Source organism: Corvus moneduloides, chromosome 1 (genome assembly GCF_009650955.1).
Source record: "Corvus moneduloides isolate bCorMon1 chromosome 1, bCorMon1.pri, whole genome shotgun sequence".
In the NCBI taxonomy this organism is placed as follows: Eukaryota; Metazoa; Chordata; class Aves; order Passeriformes; family Corvidae; genus Corvus; species Corvus moneduloides.
In genome coordinates this window covers 15,871,646-15,894,722 of record NC_045476.1, presented here as the reverse complement: position 1 = coordinate 15,894,722, position 23,077 = coordinate 15,871,646, and the positions used below count along the sequence as shown (strand labels likewise).

Here is a 23,077-nt window from a genome sequence, read left to right as displayed (position 1 = left end):
GATGAGAAGTTATAATTTATCTATCATGTTCCAAACCAATTTTATATAGGCAAAATTAAAGGAAAAAAACCAGGATAGACTAACAGGAAAAGGGCAAACACTTAATCAAGAATGTTAATCAAATAGTCATTTCAGCTGCCTGTTTAAACTCACGTTTTCCTGAGAAAGATTGCTGGTTGCTCTAAGGCCCTCATCATAGATATGGTTTTGTAGTTCCTGAATCATATGAGGTAAACCACTTGACACAGCACGAAGTAGAGTATACATATTTGCCATGTCTGTAACAGAGATACATTTTTATAGAGTACGCTTAGAAACACTAAAAATCAACACTTAATACAGTATCGTAATTTCACACAGGACTTTTAAAAGACTGAGACAAGATCAAATGTTTTGAAAGAAAAAATTAACATACACTGGATCACTGACAAAAGAAAAAAATGAAAGAGTAGGGCTATTATCAGTATTTACTGAGTCCTCCATTGTGACTTCCTCACTCTTCCAGTACTGCTTCTTTAGGAGAGACTCCAAGAAGAGAGGTGGACTAGTGTGGAGAAATAGTGTGCCAGTTTATTTTAAACCTTGGCCTCCCTATATCTCCCTTAGCAGTAGCTGAATAAAATCAGTTTAGGTATCTTCTTCACTTTTTGTTTGCCTCCAGTGGTAGCTTGAAATTTCTCTCAGGTTAGAAAAGCTCTAAACAAGCAACTGCTATTTTTATTATATTTCGCCTCCTCGCAGCCCAAAAAAAGAAACCAAACAAAACAGATCCAAGCTCTGGTCAAACTTGAAAAATTCCCTGGAAACAGAACACACTATTACTAGATACAATTTGAGTTTGACTGTGAAAAATAATTTGTTTCACATAAGATACCATCTTCCATGCAAGACTAAGCATTCTTTCAAGGGTAAGAGGCATGTAGTCATCAGGAAGCATGGTTTTTTTAGTCAGGCAGGGAATATAACTATAAGAGCATCTCCTTCTGTAAAAAGGATTTGGGATGAGAGGTCACAGAAGACTCAGGACCATAAAAAATGGCTATGAAAAGAAGCCAAAATATTTTGTAAGCCTGACCTGTTAAAGTGATGATGAAGAAATCTGTAAAGACAGAGCCATTGGCTTACAAATGAAAACACAAGCATAAAATATGATCAATTCTACAGGACACAGGACTTCAGTGTGTTTTTAGGCTGACTAAGACAAGGAAAGAGAAAGAGCATTAGCTGAAAGAAGGGCTGTTAACAGTAAAAAGAAGGTTTTGACTATATACTTGGAAGAATAAAAATGAATTACATGACGAAAGAAAAATGTCATCCAGGCTTCAATGGGGATTTCTAGATAAGTAACATTAGTTGAAAATGCTTACGTGCACAGAAGGTAATTGAAAAAAGACAGGAAATTGCAATGCAAAATGAATAAAACAAAGCCCATTTCACTCTTTTTGTGACCGATGAGACTTACCATTTCTTTTCTCTTGTCTGATAATATTGTGACATTCTGCATGTAGAAACTGCAAGTGATCAGCTACCATCCTCTGTTGGCATTCATGACTCACTTTGACATACGAGCTGGGATGCAAGTACTTCCGACATCGCATTTCTTCATCTTTTAATCTACCTAAAACCTGCAGACAAGAGTTTAAACTGCGAGCTGAAGAAACACTGTCAAACAATATAGAACCAGAATATACAACCAGTGTATGTACGGAGAATGAGACACAAGAATAAGAAATAAAGTTACAAAAGATCTTGTGCAGGATGCTGAAAAATTAAATTGTTCTTCTGAATCAGGCTATTTCTCAATGAATATAATCTAGTCCGAGTACTAAGCTCTGTCACTATTAGATGTCTAACAGGATTCCATAGTTCTCATCTCAGAATTTCTTGTTCCCTTTAACTTTGTGACCAGTCCTTCCCAATTTCTCTTATCATACTTCTTATTACTTCTGAGACAGTTTTACCACAATACCTAATAAAAAAAAGAACTCTAAGAATCACTTTACTGTTCCACATCTATCTGCTTGTGCATAAGCATCTGCTCAATAGGTACAGGAGTACATCTGAGCTACTAATAAGAATTCTTTTTATAACTCAATGAAGGAAATAGGCTTTATCATAAGGTAAGTCATATGAATACTGCCATAAAAGCACTTACATCCTGCGAATATGAGGGGAGTCTAGGGAGAGTAATCCAGCTGCAGACTGCTAATGATAGGCAAAATTGCTTTCGGTTTTGTTTAAGTCTTAGCCTGTCCCTGAATTACACCACAAGTGTGCAACCATTAGCTTAAAAGCAATTTCACAGCCCTCTTCTCAACTCTTCTACCTTGCTAGTGTGGACCAGTACAGGACCAAGAACTGACTCCTAGTGTTGCACCAATCTTTGTTTTCTCAAACAAGGTATAAGAATTACAAATAATTCAACCACAATATAACTTCATACACCACAAAGCAAAATGAAAGAAAATCCACCTATGCAATTTTTAATAATGCTTTGCAACAACAAAGGTTGTTAGAGTCTTCTCTAACCACATAATGCTAGAACTCTGTTACCCTACTCCAAACTAAAAGAAAATACGGAAGTGAGGAAGTAATTCTGATCAACTTGATGTGTGTTTTAATTTTTGCCTTTTTTCTTTTTTTTTTTACTTTTCAAGACACTGATTCATCATTTATTATGAAATACTTTGATACTGACTGTCCATCCATAGCAAGGTTTGCAGTTTATGTTCAGATTAACCATATCACTAAAAAGTGTCATTTCAATTGCATGAAAGCATTATACAAAGAACAACTATGAGAACTGTAAAGGACAACACGTATCATCAGTAAAATGATTTTAATTATTGCACGTGTATTGAAGAATCTCTTACCTTCTCCATGTACTGCGAGCAATTTGACTCTTGCAATAAGTTTGAAGCTTCTTGTTTATAATACTCCCCTGTTTCATTCAGAAAAGGACACTCAAAAATTTCCTGATAAAACTATAAGAGAGAATTTTTTTTAAAGGAAAAATAATGCATGTACTAGACTGACATTCAAAATTTAAAATACACAACCAGAAATGTGCATCTACCTTTAGGGGGAATTTTTTCTTATACTGTTCAACATGAACAAAGGAGTTAATAACCCCATGGATTACTTTCTGGTTTGGGTCTTCTCCACAGCGATCACTGAAACAGGCAAAGCAAACATTTATGAGAATGCAGGCATCTGGTGTAACTCATCTACAGCCAAATGAAAAAGAAATTGGATTAAAACATTTTCCAGTAAACTTCTCTGCTTAAATTGGCAAAATTGAATAAGATTAATCTTAAAATAAAAAATGCACTTCTCTCATATACATTTAAATTGTTGAGATAATAATTCAAAACTGTTCAAAAGCATTTAAAGGTCATGAAATTTCCAAGTGTTTGCTAAGGATATAAGTATTCCAAATTACATATTCTAAGCAAGTAGTTTAAGAGCTACTGTAAGTTCCATCTTGTATTTTTAGCCTTTATTATATAGACTACCTTCACACTCTTGCTCCTTCAAAAAAATCCATCATTTTTACCAGCATCACAACAAGAAGCATGCTATTTTCTTTTCTGAATATCTACTATTCAACATGTACATTTCAAGTGGAACAAATAACACACCTGGCCCATTGTCACAATATTTAATCATACATCAGAAAAGCAAAACATTACATCTTCCAGTCAAGTTCTTAGCTTCAAATGAAGGAGTAGAAGAAAATGTTATCTTTAATTTCATTCAGTTGAAAATAGAAGTAATTAAAACAAGTGTTTTGCATGCTAAAAACATTAGTGTTCAGTCCTTTGCAAAGACTGGAAATCACAGACCGACACTCAAAACAGCAGAGACTTCCTCTTAAGACATGAAAAGTTCTAAAAACAGACCACTTTTCATATGCACTTTACAACAAAGTAAAAAAATATTCCCTAACTCCTAAGGTGTTAAATGGGAGCAAAATATGATTTACAGAAGTATATTTATGATTAAGCACCAAACACAAACATTGCCATATATCTATCTAGGCTGGGGTGAAATGGGAGAGAAGTAATTTTGCTGAAGTAATTTATTTTGGTTTGTAATCAGGAAAAACTCCAGAGGATGCCCATGAGCTGTGGAAGTTTACCAGGACAGCCACACCAGCAGTCATTGTGTTATGCATGCCAGACCATCTTCATCTATTCTTAACACTGTTAATTATGGATATTGCTTTCAAACACTACTGTTTTCTCAGATCTGAAAACTTAAGTTTTATGATGGGCGTAAAGAATTAGCTCTCTTAACAGATTATGAGCAGTCACTGTATGGTTTATGCAGCTTTAATACCCATTACAAATGAACTGAACTGATGGGTTCCATCAGGGATGGTCTGATTTTTTTACCCAGGGAACCAGATTATTTCCTCTGGTGGTGGGAGCTGGACCAATGGAATAAACCCCTGTTTGGGTACATGTAATCACACGCCCTGAATCCTTGCCAACATCCCTCTGCTGGTCTGGTTTATGATGGCAGAGGCAGCAGCACAATTATAGAAGGGAAAAGTGAAACATCTGCCCCGGGCCTGCAACTCCACCCCAGAGGGGCCCAGGAGTATGGAGAGCTGCAGGATGCATGCAGCCTGTGAATACAGCGCTATGCCATGGAGTGTAGGAGGCCACAGAACTAAAAGCATATGAGCATATTACAAAGCAGGGCTCTGGCAAGAGACAGCCCAGCCCAGCTCTCACATGCAGGGCTCTGGACCTGGAAAGGACCCTGGACCAGGTACACAAACACAAGCAGCATTACTGGAGGAACAGCTCAAGTCCCAGCTTCCCTCCGCTCGGTTCACAGGCCACTTCAGGCCTTAGCCCATACACATGTGGGAGGGGAAGGGGCAGCAATGGCCAGACCCAGGGGACTCAAAGGACAATGTACATTAGGAAAAAGCTGTATAGGTACCGGAGATATGCGCCACAGAAGAGCTGGAAGAAAGGAAACAAGCTTTTGAGGCAGAGGTCAGGTGGCACAAAGGTGATAAATGAAAAACCCAGCACAGAACAGGCCTTGCCTGCTCTGGCAGCCACTTCAGGTTTTTATTTAGATCAATGGCACTCTGCTCCCAGGAATTTGTAGTGCAAATGACTACTTTCGACAATATTCGACAGAAGTTTTAAGAACAACTTTCACAGAAGTTGTAGTAGTAAGAGCAACTGCCACACTAAAATGGAATTGGTGATTCTGCAAAGGCAGAAGTCTATGAAATGTTTATTTTCCTTCTTGGCAGCAGACAGCAAGCAATACAGATGCATAAAGTCACAGAGCAACAGCAACACAGGTTGAAGCAGGGATGTCACAGAGTATCTTGGATGAAAGGGTATGATGATATTTGGAAAGGAATCTGGATAAAAAGATAAAGTGTTAGAAACACAAGTTCCACTAATTCAGGTGATGACAAGTTTCTTTTCTCAAAAGAAACAGAGAAAGCTACAAAACACATGCACAAGAAAGTTGTGTTGATTTATATTAACTCCATCTTGTTCCCATCTTAAGGCTCAAGCTAGCAGTGGATGCTCAACATGTATTGTACAGTGTATTACTACAGTCCAAAAGAACATCTCTAAAATTTCAGGTACAATAATAAATACCAGATTCATTAAAAGAAGATTCCATCATTCAAAAGAAGTGCTCTGCTGTGTCAGACCAAGAGTCTTGCAAGGCCAATTACCTACAGAATTCACTGTGAACTAAATGAGCCTGTCCTGAACATTTTTTGAAAAGTTAGCTTCCAGTAGCTTTAACTTCAAACAAATGGTATAGCTAATATATCAGCTTAGACAGGAATAGGTTCAGTTAGTTAGAAGGTGTTAGTTATATTTAGTAGAGAAGCCTCTCTCGGTTAGTCTGTACTAATCACACTGTCATGAGATAGCACCTGAGTAATTTCCAAATTATTTCTGTTTAAGAATTTCATAGATGAATTTTCTCACAATTCAAGATCTTGTCGGCTTCCTGTTGTGTTGAAACAAAAATGCTTAAGTTGATATTCAGCTTGCCTTGTAGGAGGAGTGCTTGGGCTAGAGGGAGGGGGAAGAAAGTGTTATACTCAGAACTCTATATTAGGAGTGCAGTCAGACAAGACAAGCTTAAGCGATTTAAGATTTTTCTGCTGTTCAAGGGGGCTAATCCTGCTCCCTTTTGCTCAGTAACAGGCCTCCATCTCTCTTGCATTGCTCTGGCATTCATCTAATGCTTTGCTGAATTGACTCATTGTGCCAATCTGGAGAAACATTAGTCAAGATGGTTTTCTCTCACATTAGCAGCTGAGCTAGGTGAGCACAAAATTCAGCACATGAAAGGCAGTAGAGCACAGCCCGCTCCTTTTTGGTGTCAGTAAACTCTTAGATCAGTTTAGCCATCTTGTTCAGCTGAGCCACATGCCACTACTTGCATTTCTTTACTTTTATGTACCAAAAAAAGTTTGTCAATTTTAATGTATAATGTATTGCACAAGCTTATAGCTTCTAAATAGTCGGTGTGCTCAAGACTTTAGTCAGAAGCCTTTTTAAAAATCCAGTTAAATACATTGTTAAAGTAACATTTGAAAGAAGAATTTGTGGCTCTGGTTCCCTACCTTTTCCAGTATAGTAAGAAAGCCATTTTTATATGCAACCAGTTGACTACAGTGCTGGTTATCAACTCCACATATTGTTGCATGCTACACAAACTTCCTGCCTAGAAGTAGTTCAACTGTCCCATCTACATAAATTTAATTTTTTTTAAAGCTTTGTAATAAACTGAACCTTGCACACACGAGTACTATGAGGAAGGCATAGAATAGAGGAGTTTTTAAGCATATACATGTATTAGTAATTTTATTAAAATTTTTAGGTTATATTATTTCCATGCATATTCTTGCACATCTGACAGACATATCTTATGGATACCCATTTTTCAAAGACCTTGTTTAATCTCTGAATTACTAAACTCAATGCCAAAAGACATCTAATAGTTGCTTGCAGCAGTCTTTAAAACTGCCTCTTAAAAGCTGTATTGATCACTGAAATTCCAGCAAAGAACAGCAACAAGCCTACTGTTACATGCAAAGGCCATCCTCCAGCCCTACATTTGATGATAGCAGGAAAAAAACAGCTAAATGAAGTAGCTCTCTCTTACGTAATTCATTAAAAGATATGCAGATCACAAAGTGGCTAGAAGAAATTTAATATGAATTTTTAGATGTATATTTTGAGAAGCAGAACTGAATTAACATCTCTGAAACCACGCAAAAGACTCCTCAATAAAAAATGGGGAAAAAAATCCAGATCCAACCATTAGAGACGATGACTGAATTTTTACTTTAAAGTTTCCAAACAGTTGAGTAACAAATAATGTCAACTTGTTACAGTCTCAAAAGCTAATGCCTCCGAAGCCAGGGAAAGCCTTGATCTCAACATCCTTGGGAAGTCTGCAGTCAGCCTCAAGCTAAATACAAACCCTTACTTTTAGGGGCATGAGATGTCTGCTGAAAAAGGTTTTCACACACATTTCCACTCCCACCCACCAGTGAAATACATACAATAACTAAGACAAGGCTTCAGCATCACTATTCTTCACCATGAATTAGGGCATCTCCATTTAGTAAAAATAAATTGTTAGAGTAAAAATGGATAAAGCAGTATCAGTCCTGGTTACAAAGGAACCATGATTCAACAACCAGAAACAAATAAATACTTCCTGGCTTCAGAAATGCCATCCAAGAGAGACATCGTATCAGTTACTTTGCTGTCAAATATTTCATTCAGGAATGAAAAATACAAATAAAATATTAAAATTAGGTTTTCAATGCCTTACAAATTTTTTCTGACCAACTGCATGTTCAACCTCAATCTGCCAAATTACCTCACTCCTCAGTTTACCTACACTAGTCTGGTCACCTGAGTAATCACTTAAAAAAAAACCCCAGTCATTAGGCAACTCCAGAGTTACCCTAAATAGTGGTAGAAGTGTGGAAACTGATGGAACTACACACAAGATCTGTAGTAGATCTCAAAATTTCTGTTTATTCATAATAAGAAGATCCTTTAGAAGTTAAACAAAAACTTTAAATAGAAGTCCCAAGTCCTTTGGCTTTGTTTAGAAGTCAAAAACAGTATTCAGAAATAAAATAACTTTCCCTCAAACTGCAAAAAATAATTATCTTCATTTCATTCAAGTCAAACATCAAAAATGTTGAGTGAAGGTACTGATCTGAAAAACAGAAGCCCCAGACCTCAGTCTTTTTGGCAGATAAACAAGAATTGTTCTGAGTTCCATGCAAAACAAGATAGCTTCTCTGGCTTTGGCAAATCTTTGCCCAAGGCCTGGTTCTTAAGTTTACTGACAGTACAGAAGCTAAAGACAGTCAGCATCAGGGGGTGAAAACAGCAAAAGGCATGGGCCTGGACAATTATTCTAACTCTTCCCCTATCCCATTGATAAGAAGGGTTGCTGAAACAGAAAAGATCACTACTCTGAGGTTACAGGGAATTAATTGATTTTTTCTACACCTGAAAGCCACAAATACACAGCTACAATGAGAAAAGCTGATAGACCATTGTCATCAGATAAGAAGTTACCTTAAAAAAACCAAACATAAAAGAAGACTATGATAGTCCACGGATTTTCAAAGTAAAGAAAACTGCAATACCCCCACATTATGTTAAAGCAAGAAACAATCAAGCACTCACTTTTTTATTTCTCGGAGGAGCATCCGAATAAGGATGGCCTGCAGTGGCTCAATCATTAATTTTCTCCACATATCAAGAGCTAGCTGTCAGAACACAACACAAGTTCATATCAATAAAAAGTACATTTAAAAAACCCTGAAAACCACCACACCAAACCCAGAACAATACCAAAGATGACACAATTCCCCATTCAGGATTTTAAAAATTCAGCTGTTACACAACCTCTTCTTTCTCTAGTCAGGCAGTACCTGAATGCAGGCTTTCCAGCCTACATTCTTCCTACACATCTAATAGAACTCATTCCTTGGTTCCACTCCATCAAGTATTCTCAAATGCATACAAGGACCCCAAGCAAGCTGGTTACAAGGGCAGATTTTGACAGTAAACATAAACAAAACATCTGCACAGTAATAGGTAAGTAACATACCTTCCTACCCTAATGTCTGAATGTGCACAAACACCAGTATTTCTAACAATGATTGCAAAATAAGCCTCACCTGACAAAAGAGAATTTCTCTTGGCCAATTTGTCAGAGGTCAGAGCCAAAGACACAGAATCCTTTCATCCAGCACACAAAGAACATCTCCAAACAAAGATTTTTACAGCTTAAGCAAGGTCATTGGCAAGCTAAGATCTGGCTTCAAATGGAATTCAGATCCGTTCACATTAGGGATAGGCCACCCTATACCTAATATTTCATTAGAAGAATCAGTCAAGTGGACTCAAATATGTCAAATTCTTATGGGTGAAGTAGTTGCTCCCAACATACACCATTTTTAAAAACACAATTGCATTAGTTCAAATGAGCTTTTACACTTGAGTCAAAGTCAGATTTAAAGCCCAAAAGGGATAACATGATCCCTTATATATAGGGAATAATCACACATATGAAACCCCCAAAAACATCTGCCAGGAAGTAGTAGACTGGGAGAAAATGAAACTGCAAAGTTCAGTAAGGACAGAGGGAATATTGCTTCTAAGAAAACTTTGACACAACTAACAGGTCATTAGCTTTAAAAATTGAACTATCCATCAGGTATGTCTTAATTGAAAGCAGGCACATAGCTATCAGCTACAAATCTGACACCCATTCCATGAAATAAATCTTTCTTTTAAAGAGCTGACAAATGAACTTGCTCTGGCTGTCCCAGCCATTCAGCACCCATGCTGCAATACAGGGTTCAGAAGGTAAACCTGGCACAACTGTTAAAGGAGAGGTAAAGGTTTGCTTATAAATCCAAAGATAGATCATGTTTTGAAACCAAAGTTGTCTTAGAAGTGATTTTCACTGTCCCGACTTGTCGAGAGTAGCTGGAGAACAGTTAAGTTTCTGTAAGACAACAGGAATGCATCCAGTAAAGAATGAAAGAAGCCAGCTTAAAGAAGCCAGCTCTGGAGAGAGAGAAGAAAGGGAGAGAAAAAAAAAATGGAAAAGAACTGACACCTTTTGTGATTACGAGGTGAAGAGAAACAAGCTCAGGTAGATCTCTTCTGCAGTGTGGTCTCTAGCATGGTCCTTCTCACATATGAGCTACCAGTGGGAAGCAGATTCAAGTCGCCCATTGGAATTTTCTTGTCAAATAAACTATAGACAGATCAATCCAGCAACTTGATGTATTAGTTCAAGACAGTTTCTCCCTCTTGTGGATAAGGACTGATCTTACTTCTCCAACTAGACTGGCAATAGTGAACGTGGCAGTTTTCTCAATTTCCCAGAATCTATTTCTGGGGGAAAGAAACCCAAAAGACACATCTTAAACACCTCCTAGCTCAGGGCTCCATAGAGCCATTGAAAACACAGGAGTTTGAAATCAGTGATAGGACCTCAACTCAGAAAAGCGGTCTCCTTCACCATGCATGCATAACGTACAGAGTATCTCCTGCACGCACTGGCAGACTATTTTCATTAACTGATCTCATCTCTATGCTTCCCAGTACAACAATTACTGAATGTCTGGAGCACTTGTGGGGATGAAGAACTGTTTGAAACTGTGCCCACACATCTCTCACACCCATGTCCACTCTCTGTTACACACCTCGGAAGAATTAAGCAAGACTGTACTTGTTTAAGATTACTGAAAAGCTCTCAAAGTTTTATTACCACAGAAGAGTGATGTTGAGACAGACTTCAGTACAAAGAGTAAAGTTCGGCTTCTAAAAACACTGGGCAATATTTCTGTAACTTCGTGTTGAGACTGAAGAGAACTATATTTAAAATAAACATGTTTGGCCTTGGGTAGGTAAAGGCCAGATCATCTCAGTCATCTAAAAAGGCATAAATGGTAATTCCTTCCATTCTAAAGTGATGAGCAACTGAAGTATTTTGACTTCTGCCGAAGCCCCTTGTACAATCCAAAGAATAAAACATAGAATCCTACAGGAACCATAAGGAAAGAGAAAATGCTTTCAAAACAGAGACTTGATAAACTTGCTGAGTGCCTTGTATGTCAAGAAACGGAGCAATGAATTCACCAAAAACAGTCCTGCAAATTAATACATGAGTGTAGGACTCAAGTCTTCATTGCTTTTCAGGACAAAGGAGTGACTGCCATAAACCTAATCCTACACCAGCCATGAACAGATATTAACTTTACTGCCTTGAGGTTCTCAAAAAAAGCTTTTACACTTTGTCACATCAAGAAATAGAAGCCTAAAAAGTAATGTTTCAAGGGCTTCCAAAAACAAAAGGACACTGCTTCTTCAACATGTTTTCTAGATAGCAGCATCACTTAAGAATCTAAAGTTTGTTTGCAAAGAGGTCCTTTATCACATTTTAAACTCAAGTTCTCCAGTGGTTTTCATATTCACTTTTTTCCCCTGCCAGGTCACTCTGTTTTTCTACACCAAAACTGTAATCTCATTTTACGAAGGGGACAGTGCTTACATCTTCCACAACATTTCTGTGACATAAAAAAGGGTGAAAATTTCAAAGGACAAACCTGAACTTGTAGCACTTCTGAATACGGTTTATATCTGATTCCACTTTCAGAGATACCTACCTCTCCAATTTCCATCAAAGGTTCATTCATATCCACCCCTCCATAACCATACTGAAGATCAGCTTCAGTCAGTTTGTTCTTCTTAATAAACTGTGTGTTGAGGTACCTGTAGAAATAAAGATATTCTAATCAAAACAGGCAAAAAGTTTGGGCTTTTTAAATTAAAATCAGAATTGTGGAATGTCTTCCACATCACAAAACAGAATCTCCTTTAACCAATGCCATTGCTATTTGTAGAAAAATGTTACAATACAAATGACTTCAATTTAAAAGAACTTACACCACATTAAAACAGTAGTGTTAGTAATTGAGAGATAAAACAGGAGCCTGACATACACTGTCAGCATTTTCTTGGTGAGCAATATACTTGTGTAAGAATCCAACCCTTCAACATGCACTGCTATGTTATTCATACATACATATATGTGCAAAATAACTGCTAAATTCACAGATTAGTATTAGAATGATAGTAGCTTATTTTAATGATAGAAAAACACTCCTACTATCAGATTTAAGTTAAAAGTATTTTCTTCAACCTGTACCATTTATTCTTCTGTGTTTCTCTCAGACACACACAGAAGTACTGCTAATTTTAACAGCATGAACTTTTGTTATCTAGGATCCCTTAGTCAGGTCATGGTTACTAGCTAACAGCCAGATTACAGATTTTAAAGAGCAGATTTTGCAGAAATTATTTTAATTAACAGTTATAAAGAAAAAATGCTATAAATGCTGTTTTTAAATCCAGTATTTACTAGTGTATGCATAGTTTTTTTTAAAGAACACAAAATGGATTCTGTACAAGACCCGCTAAAACATCCTTCTCGATTCCCAGTATTTCCATAAAACAAATATTACAACATTTTTTAAGTGAACCATTCTCCTTTTCTTTCCCAGATAACCAGGGAAAAAAATTCTAATATATTTCGTAACTCCACTTATAATATTTCTTATATTAGAAATGCTTAAATGAGGCAACTGAGAATGTTTTCTTAATTTCTGACCTAACCAGAAGTTTTGATATTCCCAGTTTCAGACACTGAAAAGAGCCAAATTACTGAGGCACTTTAAGAGATTCAGGCTTCAGAGGCTGCACCAGACTAGAGATGTCTGAACACTCTCGGCATGAAGGCAAAAGCCATGCAAAGGAGCAAAGGAGAAACACACTGTGAAATCCTGTGAACTTGAAAGAATTTAGGACACCACAGAGTCCAAAGAAGGAAGACTTGTCATAGTGCAGTGATGACAAACTGGAGTACAGTGGCCTGAGCTACTTTCAGACTCCAAGAGAGTACTGTGAACCCCAGTGCTATCATCAATACCAACCATGAACTGCAAATGCAGATCTCTCGAGAAGGCTACAGGCCCTCCATGTCATATAAACCTGTGAGGACATCAGGAACAGCTGGAACACCAGCAGTAAGCAGGCATGTTCCTTGGTGGCACATGGGGGAAGCAGCCAATCTGCTTTTTCTCATTAAACTTGCTGGAAAGGAAAGCTCCACACTCCCCTCACTCACCCCCTCTCTTCCATCAATACATACAGAAAGAGAACTAAGAGTAGCATGTAAAACTAAAAATTGCTATACCTTGATATGCTGGTATTATTACAAATATTCTAAAGACAAAATGGAACAAAGCAAAAGCTGCACCATATGTGTTTAGTTTTCAGGATTTTATTATGAATAATTGTAATACTTCTTTCTTTTTCTTCTTCTTTAAATGACTTGATTTCAATTTGCTGGATAAGAAAACCCTCCAATCATTTGAAATAAAAGTATGCAGGCCAGATTTTTTAAAAGTACCTATGACACCAGTTACAGCACCAAGACACTGGTAAGGCCTAATGTCCAGCATTGTTTTTATCTATTATTTTTATCATCAGAACTAACAAAAACAACAATTGAAAAAGTTTCTTTCAGTGATCCTTATTCCATCAGTTTTATCACCTTGGTTTAGTCATGCACATATGGGGTTTTACTTTTCAAATGGAATCCAGGTTTGTTTTCCTACCAAAATGCACTGAAGAGAGTGGGTGAAAAAAAACCAAATCAAAATCAACACTGAAGAAAGAAAAGATTTAACTCATTTGCCAATTAAGTGATTGATCTTGCGTTTTACGAATTTTGCTCAAAAGTGTCTCACATTTTAGTACTGTTTCAAATACTGCCTATCAGATTAGAAGCAGAGATGCAAGCCTAATTAAATTTTAAGGGAATCTATTTTAAAATAACTTTCAAATTACTAGCTGTAGACATTAATTTAATTGCTGGAAGAATTATACAAACTAGAACCTGGGATACAAGAGAGTCAACTAAATTATGGTACTTTTCTGAGAGCAGGCATGCAAGTAAGAAAAGAACTCCAACTGCTTTATAAAAAGCAGAATATCTTCCTATGGTATTCACAAGTATTTTCATCCAAAATATTCTCTCAAAAAATGAAAGAGTGACATAATGATATTCAGTTAATGAAGGGCTTCCAGTGCATGAAAGTCATTACGATTCTACTACTCAAGCACTGAATTATTTCTTGTCCTCATGTGGGGTCTTCTAGTTCCCATTACAATGTATGTTTTATTATTGAAGAGAAAGATCATTCTTTCACAAAGTTATACCTTTAGAGACTTCTAAGAGATATGACAAAATTCAGAATTTCAGCACAAACAATGAAGTTACAACTTTGAGGTGAACATACTTCTAAAAGAACACCCTTAACAAGTACATTTTCGGGACCAAAACACAATATACAAAGCAGGAAAAAGAGTTAGGATGGGCGAGTTGGTGTGAAATATGAGCTTATGTAAATGTACAGGTTGGTTTATGTACATAATATCTGTTTGGGAAAAAAATGCCCTCACTTGTTTAAAAATAAAACAAAAAATTAAGTTCCACCATGGGAGAAGCATTTTAATTTGTTTGTTTATGACCAGAGGCACACAAGCTCTCAGAAAAACCATCACATGAAGCACAATCAGTGAGATGTATACACATTACATACTTGTCGTGTTTTTTCCTCTATCTACTCTCCAGTTAAGTCAGACACTTTGTGGAACTAAAGTTTGCAAGCTCAGGATAGACTCCATCACATCTGTTCCCAGTGTGATAGTGAAAATTTAATAGAGTCTACAAGATCACACATACATCTCCTAACTTACTAGTAAAGGTCCTGAAATCCTTTGTAATCTGCACATCATACCATCAATTAAGTACAATGGAAAGTGCCTCTTAAATTATATTTACCTACTGGGTATCACATGCATAATAGACATCAGAATGTTCAACCTACAGTCCCAGTGGGATTAAAATCCAAGTCTTAGTAAATCCAAAGCCATATCAACACAGTTATAATTTTAGCAACTCAGAAATGGGTAAGTTTTCTATGCTCAAGCTACCATTATTAGCAATGAAATACATTCACAACTCAGGAAAGAGCAGACTTATAAAAATAAAAGGGTTTAGTTGTGTTATTTATAGATTTGGCTGTAATCTACTGGAAAAAAAGAGAAGAGAGTAAAATGGATTGCTTGTATACAAACTGTTAGTTTCTTAAGTTCTCAGAAAAGGAGTAAGGAGAAGTTTTCACTCCCTCTCCAATCCCTGCAGCTCAAACATTCACCTGAAAATAAAGAGCACATCACCTTGTCTGAAAGGCCCCACTAGAAGGGAGAACTGTGGTTTTGCCAAGGTATGTGGCAAAGCTTTGAATCAAACAATGCTGGTTCAACCGCACACTGCAGTCCAGTGCCATCCTTGTAGAACTCCTAGAATTATGAGCTTATACGCTGCAGGGCTGATGAGCACCAACACACTCAGCACTGCAACATCAAGTAGAATACAATAGTAATGAAAGAACTTTAGGAACCATCTTGGATACTTACCTGTTGAGGCATTATTCCTTCTTTCTCATGTTCTGCTACCATAAGTATATTCTCTCCAAAATTGACCTGAGGCATATTCATCTATTGCTCTCTTTAATCAACACTCTTCAACTTAAGCTGCAGATAATTTTAATAATTTCAAAAGTTTAACAACTCTTTTACAAAGCTTACCTGTATAAACAGTCCATATAGTCTGCCCCTTTGCTATACTCTTCCCAGTATCTGTGATACATAACCAGTACTTGTTCTTCAGCTTCCAGAACTCTCTGTGAAGGCACACCCCCCCCAATAGAATTAGTATGGAAATAGCACACATACTTAGAAAGTTATCATGGGATTATAATTTTGGAATAGTATTTGCATATTCAGAATTGTGGCAATGACCAAAAAGCTAACACATCTTAATACTACCAAGTTTTGGTAAGCCAGCTACAACATCTGGACTTGCTTGATTTTGCATTTAAAAATAGCAATCTCTCTACTGTATTATTTTCTATTGATCTTTTCAGAAGTACCTACTTGAATAAGCCTGGTTCATATTCTCACATCATACTGGTGGGATAACTCACAGAACCATTCTCTCACTGACACAGATCAGTTTTATATTCACACAGCCACTTGCACTGCACACTGGAGGAATTGACCAACGATAACCATTTAAAACCACTATGCCTTACTGGATGGACAAGTCCTTATACTTACCAAGAATCTCAGAATAAAACAATTTTAACAAAGCACAGATACATATAAATGTAAAACGCATATAAGTTTTTCAAATCTAGGCCCAAATATTTTGAAATTTAAGCAAATCATCATCTAAAAAGCTACTGAATGTCTCAAAACAGATTCATACTTCAGAGAATTTACACTAATTCAACAACGTAAATTCAACAATTTACACTAATTAGTATGATTTGTGAGGGGGGATGAGATCCTAGGAATTCAACTTTAATTCTCTCTAGAGTTTGTATTTTAAAATCTGGCTCAAGCAGCAAAGAAGCCTATGCAAAAAATCAAAAAAAAGGTAAAAAAAATCATGAAAAACTGGTAGACAAAAAAGATTTGAGAATGCTTTCCACTGCAGTATGCATTTTGCAAAGATTTTGCAACGTTATTTCAGAGGCGAGTGGTGGATAGCCTATTTCAAAAACGGATGTATGCTTTCAGCTACTTCCGACAGCTTCTACTGTGCTGGCACCTGCCTGATTATCCTAAGTGAGCTCATTCAGCTCACTAAATAAATGAGGAAGAACTTATTTGGCAGAGTTCTCTGCTAGTTTAGTGAACTGATTTAGTATATCAGAGTGTCAGAACCATCCTCTCTGTAACCTGTGGAACTGCCCATTAAGACACCCAGCCTATCCTGTCAAATACTCAGGTACCTAAGCAGGAAGCCATTTAGCAGCACTATCCAGAATTTGCAATGCTTTATCCCCTGTAAAGACACTAAAGACAGGAAAGCATCTTACTTAAATCTACCTCTCTTTTTACTGATACAGAAGGAGGCACCGTTCATCTATCTGATCTATTAAACACGAGGAATCATGATTCTGATCAAATTTGCTGTCTTAGCTGAGGAAACAGAAGTTAACTCACAGCTATATAGATATACCACTATTGTTATTTGTCATAATAAATAATTAGCCATTATTCCCTCTCCTCATAATAAATAATTAGCCATTATTCCCTCTCCTCCCAAGCATTTATGTTATTTCCCACATATTTCAGAAGGTTTTCTTTTGTTTTTTTTTTAACAGAGTATATACAATCAGTTTCCAAGACTCTGGAGTAGATATTTTTCTGCTGAAACAGAAGGCTAATGACAAACTACAGTACATTTTCAAAGTGAAGATGTTCCTCAAACTAGTTTGACTATAAGCATTCAACAGAAAAAAAAGAACCTGCTTTTCAAGCCAATGAATATATTGCATAAACCATAACTGTTGGCTTAGAAAGAAAATTATTTATTTTGTGTTGCATACCGACATATCTGTATCTGCCTACATTGTTGTTACATATTTCATATATGCAAGTACTGTGTCTCTGTAACTCTGCCATCTGTGATTTAGTCTCATAAAAACCTACAAACAGGCAAAAGAAGGACAAAGAACACCTACATGGACATCAGTAACTGTACAGGTTACCTTGTGCAAATGGCGTACATGATTCTCCAAAAAAATTTTAGTCTCAGTATAAAGTCTCTCTCCAAGAGGTTCAGGATAGGCCACACACAAAGCATAAATGTCTCTGGGCTCAAAGTCAAGGTTTGTATTAAACTGTGAAAACATATCAACAAAATTTATGGTTTACAGAACCCTTTCTTCCCCACACAAGAAGTTTAGGTTTTGGGGTCTTTTTTACATTCAAGTAAAAAAGACAAAATGGAACATTTTCTGAAGTTAGTGTAAGTACTGGCTTGTACAGAATCCAAGTTTACAGCATCAATATTAAATTTTAAATAGTGGATGCTGCGGGAATGTTAGAGCGAAGATCTTGAAACTTCTGATAGCCCCATACTGATGTGGCTTCTACCCTTTATTTGCCATTTATAAACAATATTCAATAATCTCAAAGTGGAAAAACAGCTTTTATGCACCATTCTTCTGTATCTGCAGCCAACATGAACTAAACTCTTCTCATATAATGGAAAGAAGCACTAATTAGGTTAAGAACATGATTAGCCAAGTACAGAGCAGAGCAAACACACGGTGAAGCCAGCTTCAAGTTTTCCTTCCTAGAGTCCAAAACAACTTACTATCCCTGCATTTTGCCCTCAACTGCACAGGTAAAACAATTCAGAGAACACTGAAAATTAAATAATCACAATGGCGGTGTGGATAAAATAAGTTTGTATTCTTTTAGCCATTGTTGTAATTTCAGTAATCCTGCTTAGATCACAGCCACACAAAACAGTTGTACTTACTAACTTACATGGGCAGCAGCAAACTGCTAAACCACCCTTAAGGTGATTTTGTCCCTAAACTACCTTGCAGAGCTACACCTTTGGTTTATATCAAGTTTTAAGAGTAATTTGAGGAAGAGAAGCTATGACTAAGTGTTCTGAGGCTAAGAACTTTGCTTTCAGAAAAGTCAAGCAAGGATTAGGTCAAGCTTCACATGAACAACCTCATGTTGTTCTGTAGAAATTACTTTAAAACATTATGCTTAACCACTAAGCCTCGGCACTTTTTAAAGCCAGCCATGGCAGAAATCAATGATTGTATATCACTTAAATTAAGAGAAGACACAAGATCTGCTTTCCTCTAGTCTACCCTAAAAAAGCACATACCTATGCAAAAGCAGGTAGAAGACACAGACAGTTGAAGAGTCACCTGCTTAATCTACAGAACAGTGTCAAGCTCTCATCACACAGCTTGTCCAAATGCATGCTTCATTTTTTATATGGAATTACTACTCAAAACAAAGAAGATTCTGATGCAGGAGAACTAATTAGGAAAAAACCCTTTATCTGGCAACTGGAATCTCAGATAGCCCAATCAGAATCTAATCTTGAGTACAGTTATTTCATTCATATAGATCATCTTTATTAGAATTCTCCTTAAAATAGCAAGACGCACCAAATGGAAACACCGAGAAACAAAACAGGCAAAATTCGCTGCCCTGTAACAGTAGCTACCATTGCACTACACCAGCTTGTAAAGTTATGACCAATAAAGTATCAAAACAAACTCACACAGTGAAGAATGAAAGATTCTATTAAAGAGACTGTAAAGAATAATTGGTTTTTACACTTTCCCCTCCCCAACAAATTTTCTCAGTCTAAGGATGGCGAGTAGTCAAATGCATCCTCAGTATAATTCAAACCACAAGACTCTTCACTATGCAAACATATTTTTGAGAAATTAAACTCAGAATTAGAAATCTTCAGAAGCTACTCACAAGCAAAGGAGACATACCTCTTCTCTTTAGATCTACAACTACACTATCTGTCACCAAAACTATTACAGATCTCTACTACAAGAACAACTTACAACAAATTTAGAGGAAAGAGGCAGTCTTCACCACAGCAGCACAAGAAAATAGCAACGGCAGTTTATTTGATGAAAGCAGCAAACAAGTATTTCTAAATTTATCTTGTAAAGAAGTTTCTTAGTTTTAATAACCCTGCTTAAGACTACAAATGGTATCTCTGCTCCTTCATGAAAATGCACATCTTCCAAACATGCCTTTCCTTTTTCTAGAGAATAAATTTTCTTATAAATGAAGAAAGCTGAATTTAGTATTCTTCCTTGACATACGCCACTGTGTTTAATATCAGCAGATATGCAACCTAAGAGCTTAATCACAGAAGCACTTGAACAGGCATCTCACCTTCCTGTATCAACCAAGTACTATTTGCTGGATAGCAAGTTTCTCTGGAATTCTACAAAAGAAAAGCTTTCATGAGACTGAAATACAAAACTGCTGACTGTAGCAAAACTGCTCTTTCTTGATCAATTTGTACCTGTTTCTTTTTCATTTTATCTTTGAGGCCAGAATCCAAATTTAAGGGTCATATTCAAAATGTTGTGACTCTCTTAACAAAAAAATAAAGTCTGAGGGGAAATGAATCACCAATCATCCTTGGTATTTTACTCCATAAACTTAGAGCACATTTTTCTTGTGCTGCTGTCCCTTAGAAGAACAGGAAGAAGCCTTTACTGTTCAATAATTTATCTTTAATAGTGAAAACCATCTGTCCTTCCAGTTCAGCATGCACTTTTGCAGGGTGAGAAAGGCCAGAGGAAGCTGCAGCCAAACTGCTGCCTAGGGGCCTCCACTCTATATTGAGAACAAGAACATCAAAACCCTTCTGTGATTTAAGTGCTTTGGTAGTTGCTATTTGAGGAGCATCACCCAGCAATGGGAAACTGAAGCACTTCCAAACTAAGAAGGAACAATAACAAAATTACTGTCAGCCAGAAAATACTATATCCAAGGTTATACAAGCTCACAAATATTGTCCTCAGGGTTAAAAAAGCATCTAGTTAAGACTTCTCTAGGAGACCAATGCAAGGTTTAGGGAAATTTCTATTCATCAATCTTCTGTAACAGAATCAAAATTTGTAGAGGATTTGAGGATTCAGTCAGAAAGAATCATGATCGTATGAACTTTACTTACTCTTCTCTTTGGGTCAGTTGTTCTTAAAGATACACGTTTAAGTTTCTGGTTCATCATAGGATCCTTGTAAAACAGTTCATTAGAGAAGTGAGAAGAAACATGGAGAAAAAATGGGGAAAAAAACCCAGATGGCCATGCTGCATACTTCTAAAATAATTCTGTTTGAAGTACAGCTACCCCTGGGTACTGTTCATCTTATTTGTAACTTACTGGGTGGAAAACTAAAGACAACAACAGGAAGAGCCTGATGTCCCACCTTTTCAAAAAAGTTCTAGGTAAAAGGCAGTTACCAAAGCACAGGTGAACTACCTACCACTCTCTAACCAAGCCTTAACTTAAAAACCACTCCCATGCCCAGTGAACAGTTAACAGCAAAGTCTTGAAAGTGATACAACATACTCACAATAACCCCTCCAATACAGACATAACTGTCACTCATTTAGCAGACAATGAAACAAGTTCATACACATTTCTTTCTGCAGAGAATCTTAAAAGGAAATCTGAAGGTCAAAGGTGGCTCCGGATGACTCACAGTTTAAATAAAGTGACATATGGTCTTTCAAGTGATCTTTTCCAGAAGATTTTAACTCTTATACCGTTGTGGTTCTCAGCTCATTGCCATTCTAGCATTTCAAGTATGAGATAAAAGGTTTTTTTAAAGATAAGCCACGTTTAACAATAAAATTACCCTAAGTTACAAAGGAAACACTATATTCGAGACAAACAAGTTCTGGGGAACTAGTGGGGCAAAAATTATTTCTAGAGGTGGAATATGCATAGTACAAGCCTGTCATCCCTAAAATACTATTAGCCTCCATACTCCACTGATCTCAGCTGCCTCAAACAGCACAAGAGAAAGCTAACACTTCTTAGAATACACCGCTGCAGACTGAAACCACGATTCTTTGCTGTATCTTATCCTTTGTTTCCACATCACTGTGTCAACTATACAGTACAAAGATCAAGTGATACTATAATCAATGAAATAACCTGAGTTTTATTAAAACAGTGCAAATAATTTGCCACCTTTCCATTGTGCTGACTAAACAATAAGAAAAATAGTTAATACAACATTTCATTTAAAGTCCCTGTATATGTTTAGAAACACTACTCCAATTAAATTAAATTTAAGAGAGAATAAAAAGTTAACGAAGAAGACATATTTTTAAATGCCAAATCTTTTTTAAAAATATTATTAACATTTTAGTCTTCTTTCTATATAAAATCTGGAAAAAGTTTTCATTCCAGCTGTACAGAACTACCAGTTCCACCAAGTTATTGAATACCCATTGAGTAGTTTGTGTTAAAAAGCAGTTTGGTTACAGGAAGCAGAAGTACTAAACAACCAGCATTCAAGCTGGAAGTTTCAAGTCACACAAACTCCTTGGGCCATTCAGCCACAGATAATAAGCCAAAAGGCTCATGCCTGTGCCAAATCAGGCACTAATAGTGCCACTTTCCAATGAACATAATTAAGAGATGATAGTAAGTTAGGTCTTAAGAACTACATGCCAAACGATTATTCCAGGACTGCCTCCTGAATCTGCTATTCATAAGCAATCCTTTTCTGATGTTCAATCAACTGGAGTAAATCCCAAAAGAGGATCAACAGCAGACTTGTGTGCAAGGTCTCCACATAAGAAGTTCTAAGTGAAACAGTGTGACAAGAGGAATCAATACAATATCTCATGCAACAATTATTATCTTAATTTAAATCTATTTTAGATGCCCTTGTTTAAATGTTTAGAGTTTTAAGATACAGAATTTAACCACTTGTTAAAGACTGAATTATGTAATCCTCAAAAACTGCTTAGAAAAAATGACTGCAGCACAACTTCTCAGCAAGTAAGTGCCCACCTCATTAATTCAAAATGTTTGGAAATTCTGAAGTTACTTGAACTTGACTTCAGTACAAGTTGGCAAGTCATGCCCCCAGAAATTAATTACAAAATTTTAAAATGAAAGAGTTCTTAAAGATTATTATACCACAAAAAGGCTCCACAAGAACTATGAGCTATGTACATACACACATGCACACACTCAAAACACAGGCATGTGGGAAAGCAATTCTGAGAAATGGTAACATGTTAGAACAAGATGAGACTTCAGAGTCAAGCTCCTGCATGCAGGATAAGCTTGTGTTGAAAAAAACCTACGTACAAAGATCTTCTCAGGTGCTTTTTTCACCCACAAGAATTGACAAATCAATAAATAAGCCTGAATGATTCTTCCCCCTCATAAATAAACCAAACTGTAACGAATTCCTGCAGAACAGGTGCAAAGCCTTGTAAAAGTCTCCAATTATTCACCATAGCTAATGAACACATAGACACAGGGCACAGTATAATTGGTT

The 23,077-nt window shown here is 36.6% G+C and overlaps 1 protein-coding gene across 4 annotated transcripts in view; it reads right to left on the bottom strand.

Annotated features, from left to right (window-relative positions):
* Window positions 1-23,077, bottom strand: part of CUL2 (cullin 2) — a 42,112-nt gene that overhangs the window by 15,223 nt on the left and 3,812 nt on the right. For 3 of the 4 annotated variants that reach the window (XM_032099961.1, XM_032099951.1, XM_032099970.1), the window contains exons 3-11: window positions 17,747-17,849; window positions 15,774-15,868; window positions 11,723-11,828; window positions 8,724-8,806; window positions 5,985-6,071; window positions 3,077-3,173; window positions 2,874-2,984; window positions 1,463-1,625; window positions 154-278 (exon numbers count right to left, since the gene is read on the bottom strand). In XM_032099961.1, the coding sequence (XP_031955852.1) occupies window positions 154-278; window positions 1,463-1,625; window positions 2,874-2,984; window positions 3,077-3,173; window positions 5,985-6,071; window positions 8,724-8,806; window positions 11,723-11,828; window positions 15,774-15,868; window positions 17,747-17,849 (970 nt within the window). The remainder of the gene's footprint in view (window positions 1-153; window positions 279-1,462; window positions 1,626-2,873; window positions 2,985-3,076; window positions 3,174-5,984; window positions 6,072-8,723; window positions 8,807-11,722; window positions 11,829-15,773; window positions 15,869-17,746; window positions 17,850-23,077) is intronic. The other variant, XM_032099981.1, reaches the window with a different exon arrangement.